The sequence below is a fragment of the Gallinula chloropus genome (assembly GCF_964237585.1).
Source record: "Gallinula chloropus genome assembly, chromosome: 6".
NCBI lineage: Eukaryota > Metazoa > Chordata > Aves > Gruiformes > Rallidae > Gallinula > Gallinula chloropus.
Window position 1 is genome coordinate 20,752,779 of NC_140091.1, and position 16,602 is coordinate 20,769,380.

General features: G+C 47.4%; 1 protein-coding gene across 5 annotated transcripts in view; it reads right to left on the reverse strand.

Moving 5' to 3' along the window:
* The window catches only part of RABGAP1L (RAB GTPase activating protein 1 like), a gene marked incomplete at its 5' end in the record, with an annotated part of 256,452 nt that overhangs the window by 12,265 nt on the left and 227,585 nt on the right, over positions 1 to 16,602 (reverse strand). For all 5 annotated transcript variants that reach the window (XM_084266225.1, XM_084266228.1, XM_084266226.1 and 2 more), the window contains one exon: positions 7,022 to 7,114. In XM_084266225.1, coding sequence (XP_084122351.1) covers positions 7,022 to 7,114 — 93 coding nt within the window. The remainder of the gene's footprint in view (positions 1 to 7,021; positions 7,115 to 16,602) is intronic.

Here is a 16,602-nt window from a genome sequence, read left to right on the forward strand (position 1 = left end):
CTGCAGAAAGAAAGGAACAACCAGGAAAGGGAGTTAATCCAAATCAATACAAAAGAGCAATAAGCAGTTATCCCGAGTGTATAGAACACCGAGAAGGCAAGAGTGCACATGAAGACAGGACTGCTGCTCTGGGAGACGACGGTGAATTAAGCCAGCGATGCAAATGCAGCGATTCCACTTACATCCCAATGGTTCTGTTTGTGTCGCACCAGTGGCACGTCGACTGTAGGGTTCCTCTGTCAAAAGTAAACACAGTCCTCTCCACAAAAGCACTCAGATTTTGCTCGCTCATCACCAAGAGAAGTTATAGGCAGATAAAATCCCACCCACAGCAGTGAGCAGGGATCAGTGATGATACACACAGAGTAACGTTTCCAGTTGAAAGCGAAAAGCTGTCCTACTCCATTTTAAGGAATTCTGTCTGCAGGAATCCATAAAATCTGTCCATTTTGTAGATGAAGTGGTGCCAGCTTCCCATCTTCAGCAGAACCAGAAAAGAACAGCACTCAGCTGGGGACTCCCTACAGCTCACATCGTCTGTATCGCCATTTGCGCGCTTTCTCTGCGACAAGAGTGCCCGTTCTACAGGATACCTGCTGAGGTGAAGTGCCAGATGGAGAGGGGACCTTGCTCCCAGGCCCGTGACCTGCTTGGTGGGCAATGCACAGCAACACAAAGTGCACAACTTGGAGACTGAAGGCCCTGGTCCTTGTTGCACTGCACTCCCTACCCATCCGTGCTGGCGGAAACAACTATGGGGAGGTAAGTACAGGAGCAAGGGACAAACAGGAGCAATTACTGGCTTGTAAAAAATCAGCTTCAGTGACTGTGGTTCTAGGGCTGAGAAACAGAACCATGTTCAAAAGATGTCTGTGGGTCAGCAGACTTCCAGTAGTCCATGTCAAACCCCCATCTTCATCGTGGGAAGAACACAGCCAGGAGGGGCATGGAGAGATGCCCACCTCCCACGGATTTTAAGACAGCAAAAAATGTGCCAGGCTTCGGTTACACAATGGCCATGTGCCCTTCATACCACAGGAGACTGCAGAGGCAATCTCTGTGTGCTGGGAACCCAAGGAAAACCACCAAGTTCATACAGAAGCTCACGGGTAGAGGGTCAACAACCCAACGTGCTGAGAGTTCAAACAGGAGCTGTGCTCCCTTGGAAAGTAAGTTACATATCCCAAGAAAAATGGGTGAAAGGAAATAATCTTGGCTCTTAAGGCAGCAAAGCATTTCCAAGGGTTGCTGGGTGAACACCTTCCTACAAAACGGTCTGTCTTAGCATAAGCCCATTAGCCACTCGGCCTCGCTTCCTCCCACTCGCCAGCTACACTCAGGTCATTTCTTCTTTACAAACTCACCACCGTGAAACTGCATTTTCATTTCTGGGGCAAGATGATTTTTGTGTGCTCATATTACACACAAAAAAGAACAACTACGGCACTAAGAGGATGCTAAAAAAGGTCTCTTCTGTGCAGGGGCTTCCTCTGTGGCAGGAAGCAGAACCTTTGCAAATGCTCTCTCCTTAATGTGACCCCATTGTGCAATGACATTCTGCCCTGCCCTGTACAGGAAAATAAGTTTGTTTCCCTTCCAAAACACTGCACTTTAAATAACTTGCTTTGTTCCAGAGACTGCAAGGAAAATACTTTTGCTCTGACACAGTTAAAATAATGATCACTAAAGGGCCTGTAACTTCAGGGATCTTTCTTAGTTTCATTGCACTGTACTCTGCTTGAGACTAGGAACTTTTACAAGTAAAATCCTTCTGTAGGGGTAATATCTGCTTTGAGGTGTCAAACCAAATTTCAGTCAGTAATAACAACAGTAAAAACAAGAACAACAACAATAATGGGCTCTAATGTGTCTTCATTTCTGTGTTTTGTTCAGACCATCTCAGAAATGGTGATTTTTATTGACATGGCTGTCAGAAAGTGCCTTGAGTTCCCTCAAAGCCGGGACCAGACCAGGACGGTATTGCTGCCAGGTGCTGCAGCACCAATACCTTTTCATAGGGATGTTCCTTAGAGGGAGGAATCCTCCAATTCTTAAAATACTTCCACAAAACAACCCAGAGAGAATTTTGCTTTAACATTTTTGCTATGCTATTTTTTGCCAAAACAAGCTTTGGTGTCCGCAAAGCAAGCCGCACAACGTGAAGTCTCAAGTCCCTGCTTCGCATTTGCAGACAAGTGGCTAAGCAAGCTATGTGGTTGGAAATGCGCTATCCTCCTCCTCAACTAGCAGTTACACGGCCCGGTTTTAGGAAGTTGAAAAGATCTCTTACCTCAGGCATCCAGTCAATAGCTAAGAGCTTTTTTGATCTCGTTCACCATACTTTTAACTTCCAGCTGCAGGTCTCTTAAAGGGCCGGCTTTAGGCCGGCTCCGCACAGGGCGGTACGTGCAAATAGATGGTTTGCCTCTTCCAGCTCCTCCCCCCCTAGATCTAGCAGCGAAAACCTGCCTCCTTCCTCAGGAGGAAACTCTTAATCTGCCTAATTAAAACCTATTGCTACCCAGTAATGACGAGAGCAGCAAATGGTGCTGTTTGCCCCCAGCGATTTCCTTCTGATGGCTCCGAAGTGTTTCGAGGGTTTTCTCAAACACCGTTTGCAGCGGGATGAAGCCCAGTGGATGGGAGCTGGGTCGTTGCAGTGGGACTCGCGCCACAGACAGAATTTTGTAACCTGGCGTAAGCCAACTACTCAGCCCTGGGAGTTATCCGTGGTGTAAACAGACCGCTTCCTGCCTTTGCTCTGCACAACTTACTATTTCAACGATTTCCTTCTCTTCGGGCGTCGCTCAGTTTCTACAGTGGGTAAAGTAAGAGATTCCCTGTTCCCAAATTCCTCCTTCCTGCTACAAAAGGCAGCTGGTGAACCCCAGTTCGCTTTTAAAAGGAGGATAGTGCATTTCCAAAAAGGGACAAACACTGCTGATACACACAAACACGAAGAAACTTACCTCCTGTAAAGTCCCAGACCACATACTGCTTTCAACCATTGGCGTAAAGACAGTGAGAACAGGATATGAAACAGTTTTTAATACCAACAAAGACAGAGAAAAACAAGCCAAAACAAAAAAAGTTGCTGCTTTCAGTCGGGTTTCGGTTCCGAGGTTTAAAGAGAATATACTCCAGCTCCCACCACGTGCTGCATGGAAAGGTAGCAGCAAACTGGAACACAGCAGGCAAGCCTCAGCTCAGGATAACCGAAAGGCTGAGCTCTCCCCGCTGCTCCCTTCCAGCCAACGCCAAGGAGCGACTCCTGGCAGGACCAGTGGTGATGACGCATCTCACAGTGCTGCCACTCCATCAGGGTGTAACGAGTCCCAAACCTTGTTAAACAATTCACCGTCGTGGTTTCTGATGAGCCAACACCCAAACCCCACATCTGTGGGCATGAACAGACCCTCAGCAGTGGAAGGAAAACACCAGTTAAAATTCATTGTCCTGGATGTCAGCAGACTGGAAACTTTGTTAAGCTCTTTGGGAAGGGCTCTTGATTGCAGAGGAGCTCTGAAGGAAATCTCCATGAACCTCCGTCTAGAAACCCAAAAGCTACCCAAAAGCGACAGCAAGCTACCCAGGAAAACCTCTCACGGAAAGCAACACAGAGGCTCCTGGAGGTGTTTTCCCTTTCTTGACTCTGAAGAAATGTTCCCAAAAGTGCCCCAGCATGCTTTCTTTTCAAAACCCAAGGCCAACCAGCAATCTACATCAAGAGTTCTCCGACGTTCCTCCTCGTGACTGTTACTGTGCCTCTGAGTAAAAACGACCAGAGTATTATTTTTGCTCCCACTTCCAAGCATGTAAAAAGGCTTTTATAACCAAATTATACATTTATTCAGGCAGACAACTTCTCCATCGCAAAAGATCCATGGAGGAAAAGGTGTTTCTCTTCTCAGAACCGCTGCCTGCAAAACTCCATCCTTCTTCGTACAGTTAGATCCTCTTTCTTTTAAATCACAGAGTCCCAAGCTCAACTTCAGCCATCTCTCATCAAGTCAACCAAACTCCTGTTACAGGAGGTGTTCTTGAACACAGCAATAACCCATAACGTATGGAAAAATATCAATAAAAACTATGTAGCTATTATTTCTGCACATGCAACTTGCTTTTATTCCTGGCTTCTATAGGCCGTTTGTAATTTATTTTGACCAAACACAGTGAAATTCAGCAACAAACAGCAATTTATAACATATTTACTTTTGTTCCCTTTAAAAAAAAATAAAAATCTGACAAGACCCATGGATGGTAACTGGTTGTAAGCAATGGAAAATAAAGTGTCCACACACACACACACCCTTTTCCTAAATAATACTGGTAAATACAGAAGGAAGCAAACATCAAAAATAATGGCACTCTAATACTGTTCTTTTGCCAAGTCAAATCCCAACCAACACGTAAAGCAGGAGCTGGGCAGGAGCTCCTGTGACACAGCTTATTTAAGCACGCTGAGTTCAACCCATCAGGGAAATGTGCCCAGTGAACAGCTGGCCAGATGTTGCAAACCCAGCCCTTTTCTGGAGCCTCTAGAGAGCTTGTGGTGGGCAGGATAGGAGGAGCATCCCGCTTGGGTGAACCCTACTGCCCACAGGCAGGAACCATCTCTTTCCTGGGTGCTAGAGCACCCTGGCTGCCGGCAAAAGTCAGACCCATGTGCGGTTGCTCCACCGTGCACTGTCTCCTACCTCTTCACCAGTCCATCCAGCCCCTGAGGGCCAGGTGAGGACAAGGAGGTGTCCATCACTGCAACTGGGAAGCGCCAGTGTCCCTGTGGTCCTGACACATCTCTACCAGCAACAACAATGGTTAACAAGCTGCAAACAACATCCAACAACTGCAACTGGGAGCTACCTCCAGACTGATCTTCACCTGTAAGGCTTAACATGCCACAGGGATTTCCTCTCCAGCAGTCCCACCCAAGAAACATACCCTTCCTGGGCAGTAAACCAAAAGCTCGTGTTGTTCTGGGAAGAGCCATTGCCGAAGCAACAATGACGTAAGGCCCAATGGGAGCCTGCGGCGCCCATGCACTTAGACGCAACGCGGGGTTTCCAGCAGCGCTGACTCGGTCCCTTCCCAAACCAAAAGCCTGTCTGGGCAAAGTCTAGCACTGATGCTGCCAAAATGAAATGCAAGTTTAAACGCACGGGCTGCAGGGTGACCATCTAGGGGACAAGTGAGGCCAGATCTCTGCTTTCTGCCCGAGAGGCTCCATGCAGTTTGGGTTTCCCTTTGGAAACACCCTTGAAATGTCAATTCCTCCCAACCTCATCCTGAGCCAGTAATTAAACCAACCGGGCAAGACAAGGAACAGTGAGCACTTTACAGGCATCCCTCCATGACACTGCCAGCTGAAGAACGCATCTGAACTTTGAACTTAATGTGTAACTAACCAGTTAGGGGACACTCGCTGATCACAGCATCACTAAGAGGATCAGACCCAATCTGGCTTAATTAAAAAACAAAACTAAATCATATGGTGAGCTGCAAAAGCGCAAGCTGAAACCCCAGGCTGTGATCCGGAGTGTGACAGTGACTCACATAGACAGCGCCCAAAGAGTAACTTTTTATATCCTCATTTGCAGCTGGGGGATAATGTTCTTCAACATCCACCGCCCAAGATTAACTGGGTAGTACACTTCCACAAAGCCTCAAAGGAGCCCTGTTTGTTTTCTAAGTATTATTTAAATTCCACAGTACTGCAAGTGAACCACGGGAAAAACAGGTGATCAGCAGCAAGTCGGGGTTTGTCACACTCGCTCTCGGCTGCGACAGCAGCCCCAGTTCTCACAAAGAATAAAATCTACACCCTCTGACATCAGAAGGACTACACTCAAACCATATTTTTTCACAGGTAAATACATTAAAAAAAATAGAGGTCAGTTTTACCTAGTCTTTACCTGTAACTATGTCATGTTGCCGTAACACAGCATGCTCTGTGACTACAGACCTTCATTCTGTGGGTTTCTGAACATGCTGCACTTTTCCTGCATTTGCAGATCACATCAGCCTGTTGCACCCTGTAGACCCCGTACCAACTGCAGTGTCACCTAACATGCTAAGGCACAATGAAGAACAGCAGGAAAACAGTATGGACATATGTAAGCAACGTCAGGTCCCAGGTAACCTGGGCAGTGGGCAGTAAAGTGTTTGGCCTCTGGCAGTGTCACCTAATCTGACTGGATTTTTCAACCCAGAGTAAGCAATAAACAGACCCTGAACACTGAGGGGGAGGCCAAGCCTCCACGGCACAACAGTTCGATGGCAACAGAATGTAGCAGTAACAATAAAAGCAAATACATTGGAAAGGTAAGCAATGCTGATCCAATCTTTAAAAGCTGCTCTCTTCTGGTGAGCTATCAAGCCAAAATATTAAGAACTGAACCTTTATTTCTCTGCTGCTTTTTATCACTATTAACTCTATTGCTGTAGTGCCTTGGGACCCCAGGGGAGCTCTGGGTCCCACCACACTAGGCATTATATTAACAAAAACCTACTAACACTCAATATAAACAGGTGAATAACAAGGATCATATCGGCCAAGGAAGAGTTCATCTTCCCAAAGTCTCTGTGGATGCCACTGCACACAGCTTGAGCTAGAACAATGTGTATTTTCTCCTTTTTGTGTCTGTAGCTGAGAATCACCCTTTGTTTTCTGCGTCTCATGAAGATCTCACGTAAAAGTGCAACAGCAGGAGAGTTACCTACAAACATATAAACTGAAAGAAGAAAAATATTATATGTGGCTACTCGCAGATGTCTCGTGAGTTACAAACAGCCATTGAAATATTCCTGGGAGAAACACCACCAGGTCCAAGTGTTCCAAGTGCTTCTCCAAGAAAGGGATGAGTTTCCCTTGTCACTTAAATTCCCTAAGATCTGCACTGGCATATCCCAAGAGAGGTGAGAGGTGAGCACAGTACACACACCTCTGCTTAACCCCCGGAATCGGATCGCACCCCGTGGGATTCAGCCAACGCATCGGGTTCCCACAGAGCATCTCCCGTACCTTGTATCTGTCCATAGGATCTTCCTGCTGGAGCTGACTCTCTCGCATTGTTTGGTACTCTTTCTCATATTTCTTCAGCTTTTTTGTTGGCACCTGCGGAACAGATTTGGAAAACACTTATTTAAAGATGACAGGAACACTGGGAAGGCTGGCTGAAAGCTCCCCTTGCAACTAGGAAGCCAAGGAAGTGCCAGAAAGCTGCTGCTGAATAAAGTCACTCCCCATCCACCCCCCTTCCCTACTCAACAAGCCACATCAAACACCAATACAGTTCACATCCACAGAAATCTTTCCGTGCGTTGCTGCTGTTAATGATTCAAGTATTTAAAGGAAAACGAGAGTGAAGTAGAGACATTTTAATAAGAGTAACAAGGAGGAAAAAAAGCCCAAACCACAGGAATGAAAGGAAGTGGAAAATATACGTCGATAGGTGTGATTCCCCAGAGCAGTGCCCTAGTGAGGAGATCGCTGAGAGTGAGATCAGAAGAACACAGTGTTCGTACAAGAGGAATGCACAGTTCCCCAGGGAGATCCCAGTAATGGTTCTTATTGCTGAGAGTATTAAAGCCTAAGCTACAGCTTGTGACCGATGCCCTCGTGGAATCTGGCATCAGACTCCTCCTAGGCAAAGGTGGAGATGCTGCAGCGCTGGCTTCCAGCCGCAGCAGGGGAACAGCGAAGCCACTACAATCACAAGCCCATGTGGTAAACAGCCACGCAGAAAGGTCAAGTCCCAGACAGCTTGATTTCTGGGAAACCACAGCTTCAGCTTAAAACAAGGTACACAAAGAACCCCTGGGTTTTTTTTAAACAAAGCCTGGAGAACTTTTGCTTTCTTTTCACCTTTTATTGGGGTACATTGTGCTACAATCTCATCTTTCCCTGCAGCCCTTTGACTCTGTCCCCACCATACCAGAAACAGCAACCAGCCCTGCTGGAGAGGTCCCTAACACAATGTACCATCACTTGATGATGTCCACTCCTCCTGAACCCATTACATATGTGTATGCATTCCTCTTGCCTAGATGGATTTAGAGGTGGACTAGGCAGGGTTAGGCTGTGGTTGGAATCCATGATCTAAAAGGTCTCTTCCAACTCAGGTGATTCCAGGATTCTAGGATTCTGTGATGGTGGCTAGCTGGCTCATGGTGTCCAGACATGCCGCAGTTACCTTGCCTTAGCGGTTAAAATTCCTGCCAGCAAGCAGAGATACATGTTTACTCACAGTTTTGGTGGTGGTATGCCCTTACTGGTTTTCAGCCCAATACTTCCTTCCTCTGCAGTACAGGAAGGGACCAAGCAAGTGCTTGGTGTAGCTGCAGAGGCCTCTGGCAGGTACAGGTAGTAGCTGTGACACCCGTGATCTGCAAAGCACCCTGCATGGGGACCACCAACAAAGCAGCACTAGCGCCCACAGTTACCCATGAAGTTTAAACTACCCTCCCTAAAGAAAGCAAAGCCAGAAGGGTAGACATAAAAACAGGAAGCACTTTGGACAAACATAGAGGGAATTTCACTCTCATGACTCTTAAGGGCACAAACCAAAATGGAAACACTGAAATCAGAGATGCTTTGTTACGTTTCACCTGAACAATGCCACAGATGCCTGTTCTGTCTGTGCTGTATTTAGTGCGCTAAAGGAAGCCAACTGAATCTGCTCCCTCCCTCCACAGTGCTTGCTGGGATCTTGCTCAGGCAGAGCAAGGCTCCCAGGCTGGGGTGTCACGAGGTCACCCTCCAAGCCGAGTTCTCCTGTGCCGATAAGGAGTTTTGTGTTCGGGTGTGCAGCCAGCCGACAATGAAGATAAGTATGAGGGAGATGTTGTGAGCAGAAAGGTGCAACACTAGTGTTGCTTAGAGGTTGATCTGTGCCAAAGATTGTCCCGATTCTTGGTGCTTCTCATTAAAGCTTTTGAGGTACACATCAGAAGTAATCTTAATACAGAGAGAAGCCTTCTATCCACACAGCCGCATGGGTACCTCGGTACCAATCCAGCCGTCTGGAGGAAGAGGAGACCTAAGATTTTTTTGTGTGTAAACAGGGAGGGAGAAATGAGCAGGAAGTGAAGGTAAAAACTGCACAATCCAAATCCTTCCCCCTCCAGGCGCAGGGGACCCCCGTGCTTACCCGAGTGGTGCTGTGGGCACCCCTGTCAGGGATGGGTGTTTGGGTGTGTACCCTCACCAACTGCTGCAGTGACCAAGTCCCTGTTCCCACTCACTGACAATTTGCAGCCAGTTCTTAATCCCTGGGAACTCTTCCCATGAATGGTTCTTACCCAGAGGTTCTCCTCGACTTTCCTGAACTGTAAGTCAGCCTTTGAGCAGGACTATGCATAGGTCTTCCATGGCTGTGCGAGGGATAAAGTCCCTCTTCCACCTCTTTGACCTTGTTTTGATCGGAAAATGGCACTTGAATACAGTGAAAGGCTATCTTAGGGGCTTGGGGGGAGCGAATTCCTATTAGGAGACCAGCCATACTAACCCACTTATCCCGTAAACTCAAGCATGGCTGCTGAGTAACTTTGGCAGGGACCGTGCTTCACTGTTACTGCCTCCTCAGCCACATTACTCCAAGGAGTTAGATCATTTATTACAGCACTTCCTTCTGGGTATATGCTGATAAATGAAAATAAAAATTTAAAAGCCCATTTCCAGAGTCCTCAATTCCCTGAAACAGTCTGGGAATTCAAGAGGGGGCTTCTCTGTAAGCCCTTTCATAAGCATGTGCAGAGTGCTAAGCTAGGCTGCCATCGCCATGGATTGCTCCTGAAGCAAGCATGCTCATAAATTTTCTGTAAAAGCTTCTGCAATACTGACCTCTTCTTTCTTCAGCACCGTGGGGTATATTTGCTACAACTGATGGGATCAAATTTAGGAGACTCTTACAGTTTATAAACATTGCTCATCTGTTTATCTCAGTATCTTATCTCCTTGACTCATTTTATTTCATTGTGTTCAAGCATAAAAATCATGTCACAACTGGTTGTACGTAGAGAAAGTCACACAGAGCATCTGAACGAGACATCCATGCAGAACTGAACACGCAGAGTCCCTTTCTGAAACAGCCCAACAGACCAGTGACCTGAACACTCGCAGGACACACTGCAGTGAGGTTATAACGTGCCTTGTGAGAAACAGAGACACTTTGGTTTTAGCTGCCCTCCCCCTGTTCAGATGGGGCTGGATCAGATCGCTTCACCTTCTCTGGCCAGCCTGAGCATGGCAGCATGCTGAGCATTGGCACCTGCTCAGCTCCAGGAGATCTTTCCCTCTTCTGCAATTCCTTTACTGGTTTCCAGGCAGCTCAGCCTGACCTTGCTGGATTAATAAATCACACATCTCTGACTCCTTCCTCCGAAATGTTTTATTGCTCTGATGAAACACGAGCCCCCAGAGGAGGCAGTTACCATTACAGTCGTCTGACGGCCAAGGAAATGGAAGCAGAGATGTAAAGCCATTTCCTGAACATACTGAAGCCAGCCAGAGGCTGCTCCAGCCGGAAGAATCCTATTAGCCCATTTCTGATTTCCAGCACCGCTGCAATGCCAGACTGAGCAGTGTCTCTTTCCCACTTCTTTTCTCTACTTAGCACTGCATAAACACTCCAGAAATACATTGTCCCATCACACTAACAACATAACCAATACTCTGTAATCTCTGCACTCTTCTTAATTTTTCCTCTCTGGTTCTCACCTCACTGCATAAGAGGAGAAAAAAGCCAATTAACAACATGTGCAGTGCTTTCTGTGCCCGTTTCTCCAAGCAGGTGACTTAACTTTCTGTTTTGCTGGAGATGGACTTGTTTGGTGTTTCAAGACTGAGGCGGGGGAGTTGCATCCCTCCCAGGACAGGGTTATGCTGTGTGCGAGCCCCTAGCGAGCTTTGGGTGAGCACTGACACCAACCACACACACTGGCTGCAGCCCAGCTTCCCTTTGAGCCATCCATCCACTGATCATTGTGTCTGCCCCCGACTTCAGGGGGCTTGTGCATACTTAATTTTCCTCACAGTATGATTTAAAACAGCACTAAAAGCAAGTTAACTTCAAAGCAATGCTTGGTTCTGCAAAACCCTGTCACGTGAAGGCTGTAAGCTTTGAAGAGAGCCTCAGACAGTGGATTAGTGAAGACAAATTTCAGATCACACCATCGTCTTACTTCATACTCAATGTTATTGTATCAGTTTGTTCCAGTTAATACTTCATATTTAAAAGACAACTAAATCAGGTTCAAGGAAGGCTAATATAGCTCTAATTAAACACTTGACTAGGCCAAAATAGGCTTTAATGTAAAAAAAAAACATACAAAGAAACTCACATTGTGCTCTACTGGTTTGTGCATTGCTTTTTTAAAATGCAGTAGCCAAAAGAAATCACAGAATCACAGAACGTCAGGAGTTGGAAGGGACCTTGAAAGTTCATCAAGTCTAACCCCCTGCAGGATCACCCGGCCTAAATCACACAGGAACACATACAGGCAGGTTTGAATGTCTCCAGAGGAGGAGACTCCACAGCCTCTCTGGGCAGCCTGTCCCAGGGCTCCATCACTCTCACAGGGAAAAAGTTCCTCCTGACATTCCCATGGAACTTCCTGTGTTCCAGCTGCACCCGCTGCCCCTTGTCCTGTTGCTGCCATCCCTGAGCAGAGCCTGGCTCTGTCTTCGTGACTCTCACCCTTTACATATTTATAGACATTTTAATAAGGTCACCCCTCAGTCACCTCTTCTCCAACCTAAAGAGCCCCAGCTCCCTCAGCCTCTCCTCAAGGAAAGTGTTCCACTCCCTTCATGACCTTGGTGGTCCTGAATAAAGAAGTACCCTGCAAAGTCTGTCACAGGGAATAAGATTCAGGAGACAAACAATTCATTTTTCCTTTGGGAGGACACAGCGATGGAAAAGAAAGAACAAAACCCACAGTAAAATGTTGACACAACCAACTAATCTCTTGAACTAGACTTCGAAGCAGGTTGGATTTAGATCATAGAATAGCATGGGTTGGAAGAGACCCCAAGGATCATAGAGCTTCTTCTGGCCCAGGTGCAACACCTGACAATTCACAGTGTTGAATCTCATTAGGTTCACCTGGGCCCACCTTTCCAGCCTGTCAAGATCCATCTGGATGGCTCCTTTCCTTCTATTGTGTCAACCACAGCACTCAGCTTGGTGTCATCCACAAACCTGCTGAGGGTGCACTCAATTCCATCATCCATGTCATTGATAAAGATGTTAAAGAGCACCGGTCCCAAGACAGACCCCTGGGGGATATCGTGCAATACAACACAAAGAACTTTATCCCCAGTGAGACAGTAGCCACAAGCATGAAATCTGAGGGGGGAAGCGCAAATCACGATTTCTCACACAACTCTCTTTGCACTGGGCAGTCTGCAGAGAAAAAAATCTGTGAATACAAATGTAGGGCTTAAAATTCACAAAGGAAATTCCCAACCTGGAATACAGCTTGGAGAATTCCCAGTTCTTTTGTCACCATGCAGCAAAGGGCTCGCACGTAACATGCTGCTTTTCACCGCAGGTTTGAAATCAAGCAGAACAGCCCCTGTTGGCGTGCCACCTAGCTACACCATCACATTTAGATCAGACATTAGGAAAAAAATCCTTCACCAAAAGGGTTGTCGGGCACTGGAACAGGCTGCCCAGGGAGGGGGCTGAGTCACCGCCCCTGGGTGTGTTTAACAGATGGGTAGAGGAGGTGCTCAGGGATACGGGTTAGTAGAGGACAGGTATGATGATCTCAAAGGTCTTTTTCAACCTGGTGATTCTGTGATTTTACATTCAGGACTCAGACATCCCCTCAACTCTAGCACACACCATGTACCTCATTAAACATCACCTAACCCCTGTTTTTTGGGCAACACGATGAACACGTTTTTGTGAGGCAGCCTCCTGGATATCATCTGGTTCTAGCATTATCATCATCAACACCTGGCTTTGGGGAAGCTTGCACAGCAGATAAAGATACCATGTGGGTAATAGCAGATCCACACTGCCGCTGTTCCGCTCGAGCTCGCTGCTGCACGCAGCTGAATAAAAGCCCTGCATGTCAGATGCTGTTTTACCATCAACACCGGCAGGAAGGAGATAAAATGTTCCCTGAAATTCCTTGGAAACCTGCATCGTGTTGGAGAGATTGTCTGGCTCAAAGCGCACCTGTCTGAATGCCGGCTGCAGACTGGCCTCTCCCTCCACCTCGCTTTGGGAAAAGGGAGAACTGACAGAAAGGCTCTTCTTACGTCAGCCAGGCAGCTCGCTCCACGCAAGCGCACCTAAGGATCTCTGCCCTGCAGGAGGAGAGGTTTCTTCCTTTGGCAAGCCGACTCATTGCCAGCTTGGTCAGTGTAAGACCTCCTGAAGAGTCTTCAGGATAACACAGATCCAATTTGAGAGCCAGCTGGAGGGAAAGGAAACCAGCTTGGCTTAGAATCTGTAGTTTCACTTAATTTTTCCACATCAGTCATTATCAAAAATCTCTCAATGGCAACTGAGACGCCCCCAGGAATTTATAAAAAGAAGGGAAAGGCAGGCTGCAAAATGTGCAGAGTGCCTGCACAAGATACCGGGACTCAAAACAGCCATGGCCACAGCTCGCCACGCTGGACCACTTCCAGCACCGGATCCTTCTGTCAGATTTTAATCTCTAGAACATATTTCCACTCCTCTAAACCTGCTGAACCTGGCACGACACATTATTCTTCCACAGCCCTGCTGTTTAAAGATCTGCTTAGTTAGGCTGCTAGCAATGCAGCTACCCAAGTTAAAAGAGCAAGTGGAGACCAAAAGATACTCAGTAAGCCTCTCTGCACAGCAATCCAGCGGCAGCACAGGAAGGAATTTGAATTCCCTGAACACCAGCCTGTACTTCTGCTCCAATCGCTGGTGCCTGAGAGGCACGTCTAGTGACTGTGGGGAATCTGGACTGGAAAACAAAAGAAAAGGCTCCAGGAAAACTCATTCTACCTTGCAGCACAGATCCTTCAGAACCCTCCTCTTCAGACACTCAAATTGGTTTCCAGCGTTCAAAAATTCATTTTCACTTTGAGATACAGAGGGCTTATTACCCACTTCAACTCTATTTGTTTTAGTGAAAAAGAGACACCCTGAGTGGCTTAAAAGCAGCGCTTGGAAATGGCCAGTTATTGTATATACGCGCAGCTCGTGTAGCTGCTCACCCAGGCAAAAAGGGGCTCCTCTCGCATACAGACCAGGGCTTGAGTGTTGAGAGGCACATGGGAAAGGAAATCACTATATCCACCTCATCAGCACACACCTAATTTACATGTAAATTGGCTCCTGTCAGCAGGAATATTGTGGTTAAGGGTACCGGTATTTGAAAAGCTCTAGATGGAAAATAAGTGTGCACAGGCCTATTTATCTGACATAACTTAAAGAACACCTGAACAATGGGTCCTCTGCCTCAAACCAAGTGTGTCCGGGTGGCCAAAAAGGCCAACAGCATCCTGGCTTGTGTCAGACACAGCTTGGCCAGCAGGGCCAGGGCAGGGATTGTGCCCCTAGACTCAGCACTGGTGAGGCTGCACCTCGAGTGCTGTGTCCAGTTCTGGGCTCCTCACCATAAGAACGACATTGTGGCCCTGGAGTGAGTCCAGAGAAGGGCAACCAGGCTGGGGAAGGGGCTGGAGAGCAAACCTTCCGAGGAGCAGCTGAGGGAGCTGGGGGTGTTCAGCCTGGAGAAGAGGAGGCTGAGGGGAGACCTTATCACCACCTACACTGACCTGACAGGAGGGTGTAGAGAGGTGGGCGATGGTCTCTTCAGCCAGGTTACAGGTGACAGGATGAGGGGGAATGGGCTCAAGCTGCACCAGGGCAGAGTCAGATCAGACATTAGGAAAAAGTCCTTTCCCCAAAAAGGTTATGGGGCACTGGCACAGGCTGCCCAGGGAGGGGCTGAGTCACCACCCCTGGGTGTGTTTAACAGATGGGTAGATGAGGTGCTCAGGGATACAGTTTAGCATAGGTCAGGTACAGCTGGACTTGATGATCTTAAAGGTCTTTTCCAACTTTGTGATTCTGTGAAACAAGGCTGCCTACATGTCCCAGTGCCGCAGGTGAGGGTTGGGTACCTGAGGAAACACACATGCTGACCAGCTGGGACATGGCCCAGCTCTGGAGAACACCGGCCTTGTAACGAACAGCAGCAGTTTTTCCATCACGGAGTTTATTCCTTGGTGTGTACCTGACAATGTAACCATCCCGAGAGACCTTCTGCATCTCACATACACACCTTTAGCCATACAGCACTCGGTGCTACAGGCTTCAGCATATCCTCGGTGACGATGCAACAGCAGACTCTCAGGTCTCCCCCACATTGAGGTACGGCCTTCATTCCGATTCAGATCTGCCCACAAGGATTTCAGAGCTTTGCTTGTGTTTCCTGGCACATCACAGCAATAGAAGGGTAGCAGGAAGACTTGTCTTTGCCACCATCCGCAGGTCAACAGAATCAGAAATTCAGGAAAAAGTCCCCAGTGATTTTCTTGCACCACTTAACAACTTGTTCCCAACTACAGGTAGCAGCTAAGCTCTGTGAGGTTCACTTTCCAACCTGTATGGGATGCTGAAAGTAACAGACCTATCCTACTGGTCCCTTAAGGAAAGCTGCTGACACAAGGCAGCTGGTAGTAACCAGGTTCAAACCAGTGTATTACCAAGGCTGTCAGACCTTCCCCAACGAACACATTCAGCTCAGAGTCCACAGCTCTCAGCTAATCACCCTGGCCAAACACATCCTGCCACAGAAAAGCCAGACGTCTGGCCTGACCCTGCAGAGTGGCTCTTGTCTCCTGTCACACTCCCTGCTCAGCACAAGACGAAAAGCAATTCTGCTTCCGAGATGGCGGATGGCTGGTAGATCCCAACTCAGACCCGCACGCCCGGAACGCCGGTTAAGAACCTCGCCGCGTTCACACGTTCCATGTGTTAATATTATTCACAATCAATTCTTTGTCCCGGTATCAAGAAAACTGTGGTGCTGCCACACTTTCAATTTGCAAGTCTGTTTAAAATCACAGGCAGGCTTCTCTGAAGTGTGGCAACTCCTTGATGCTGAACCACCTTTCGTTACTTTTACAAGTATTTCCAACCCACAGTTCCTAAGAGCAACTACTTGCTAGTACTTTACTCCACTAGCAGAGAACACGTACCTTTTGATATTAAAGCTCAGCTGTATTACACGGTCCCTTATGTTAAATCACTTCTATCGGTATTTCAGCAAGTAACACAACTTTTATGCCTCTTCTCAAAAGCCTTTTTTCTGCTCACCCAGCTCCATAAACACAACTGCTAAAACCCTAAAATAAATCACACCCCTCCCAATCTCTTTAAAACCATGTATTAAACAGTCAGTGGTTTGAAATACAAGTGGGACAGTGTCCAACTTTCAAGGTACCAGAAATGCTGGCTGAAGCATTTTACGGCAACAGGTAACCCTCACCCTGCTCTGTTATCTCTCCAACACTTTGCCTGCCCAGGAGGTTTCCCCAGCACGTCCAGTGAGGTGTCAGGTTTTGCCATGGCTGCAGTCTCTGTGGTTCCAGCAAAACGCCTT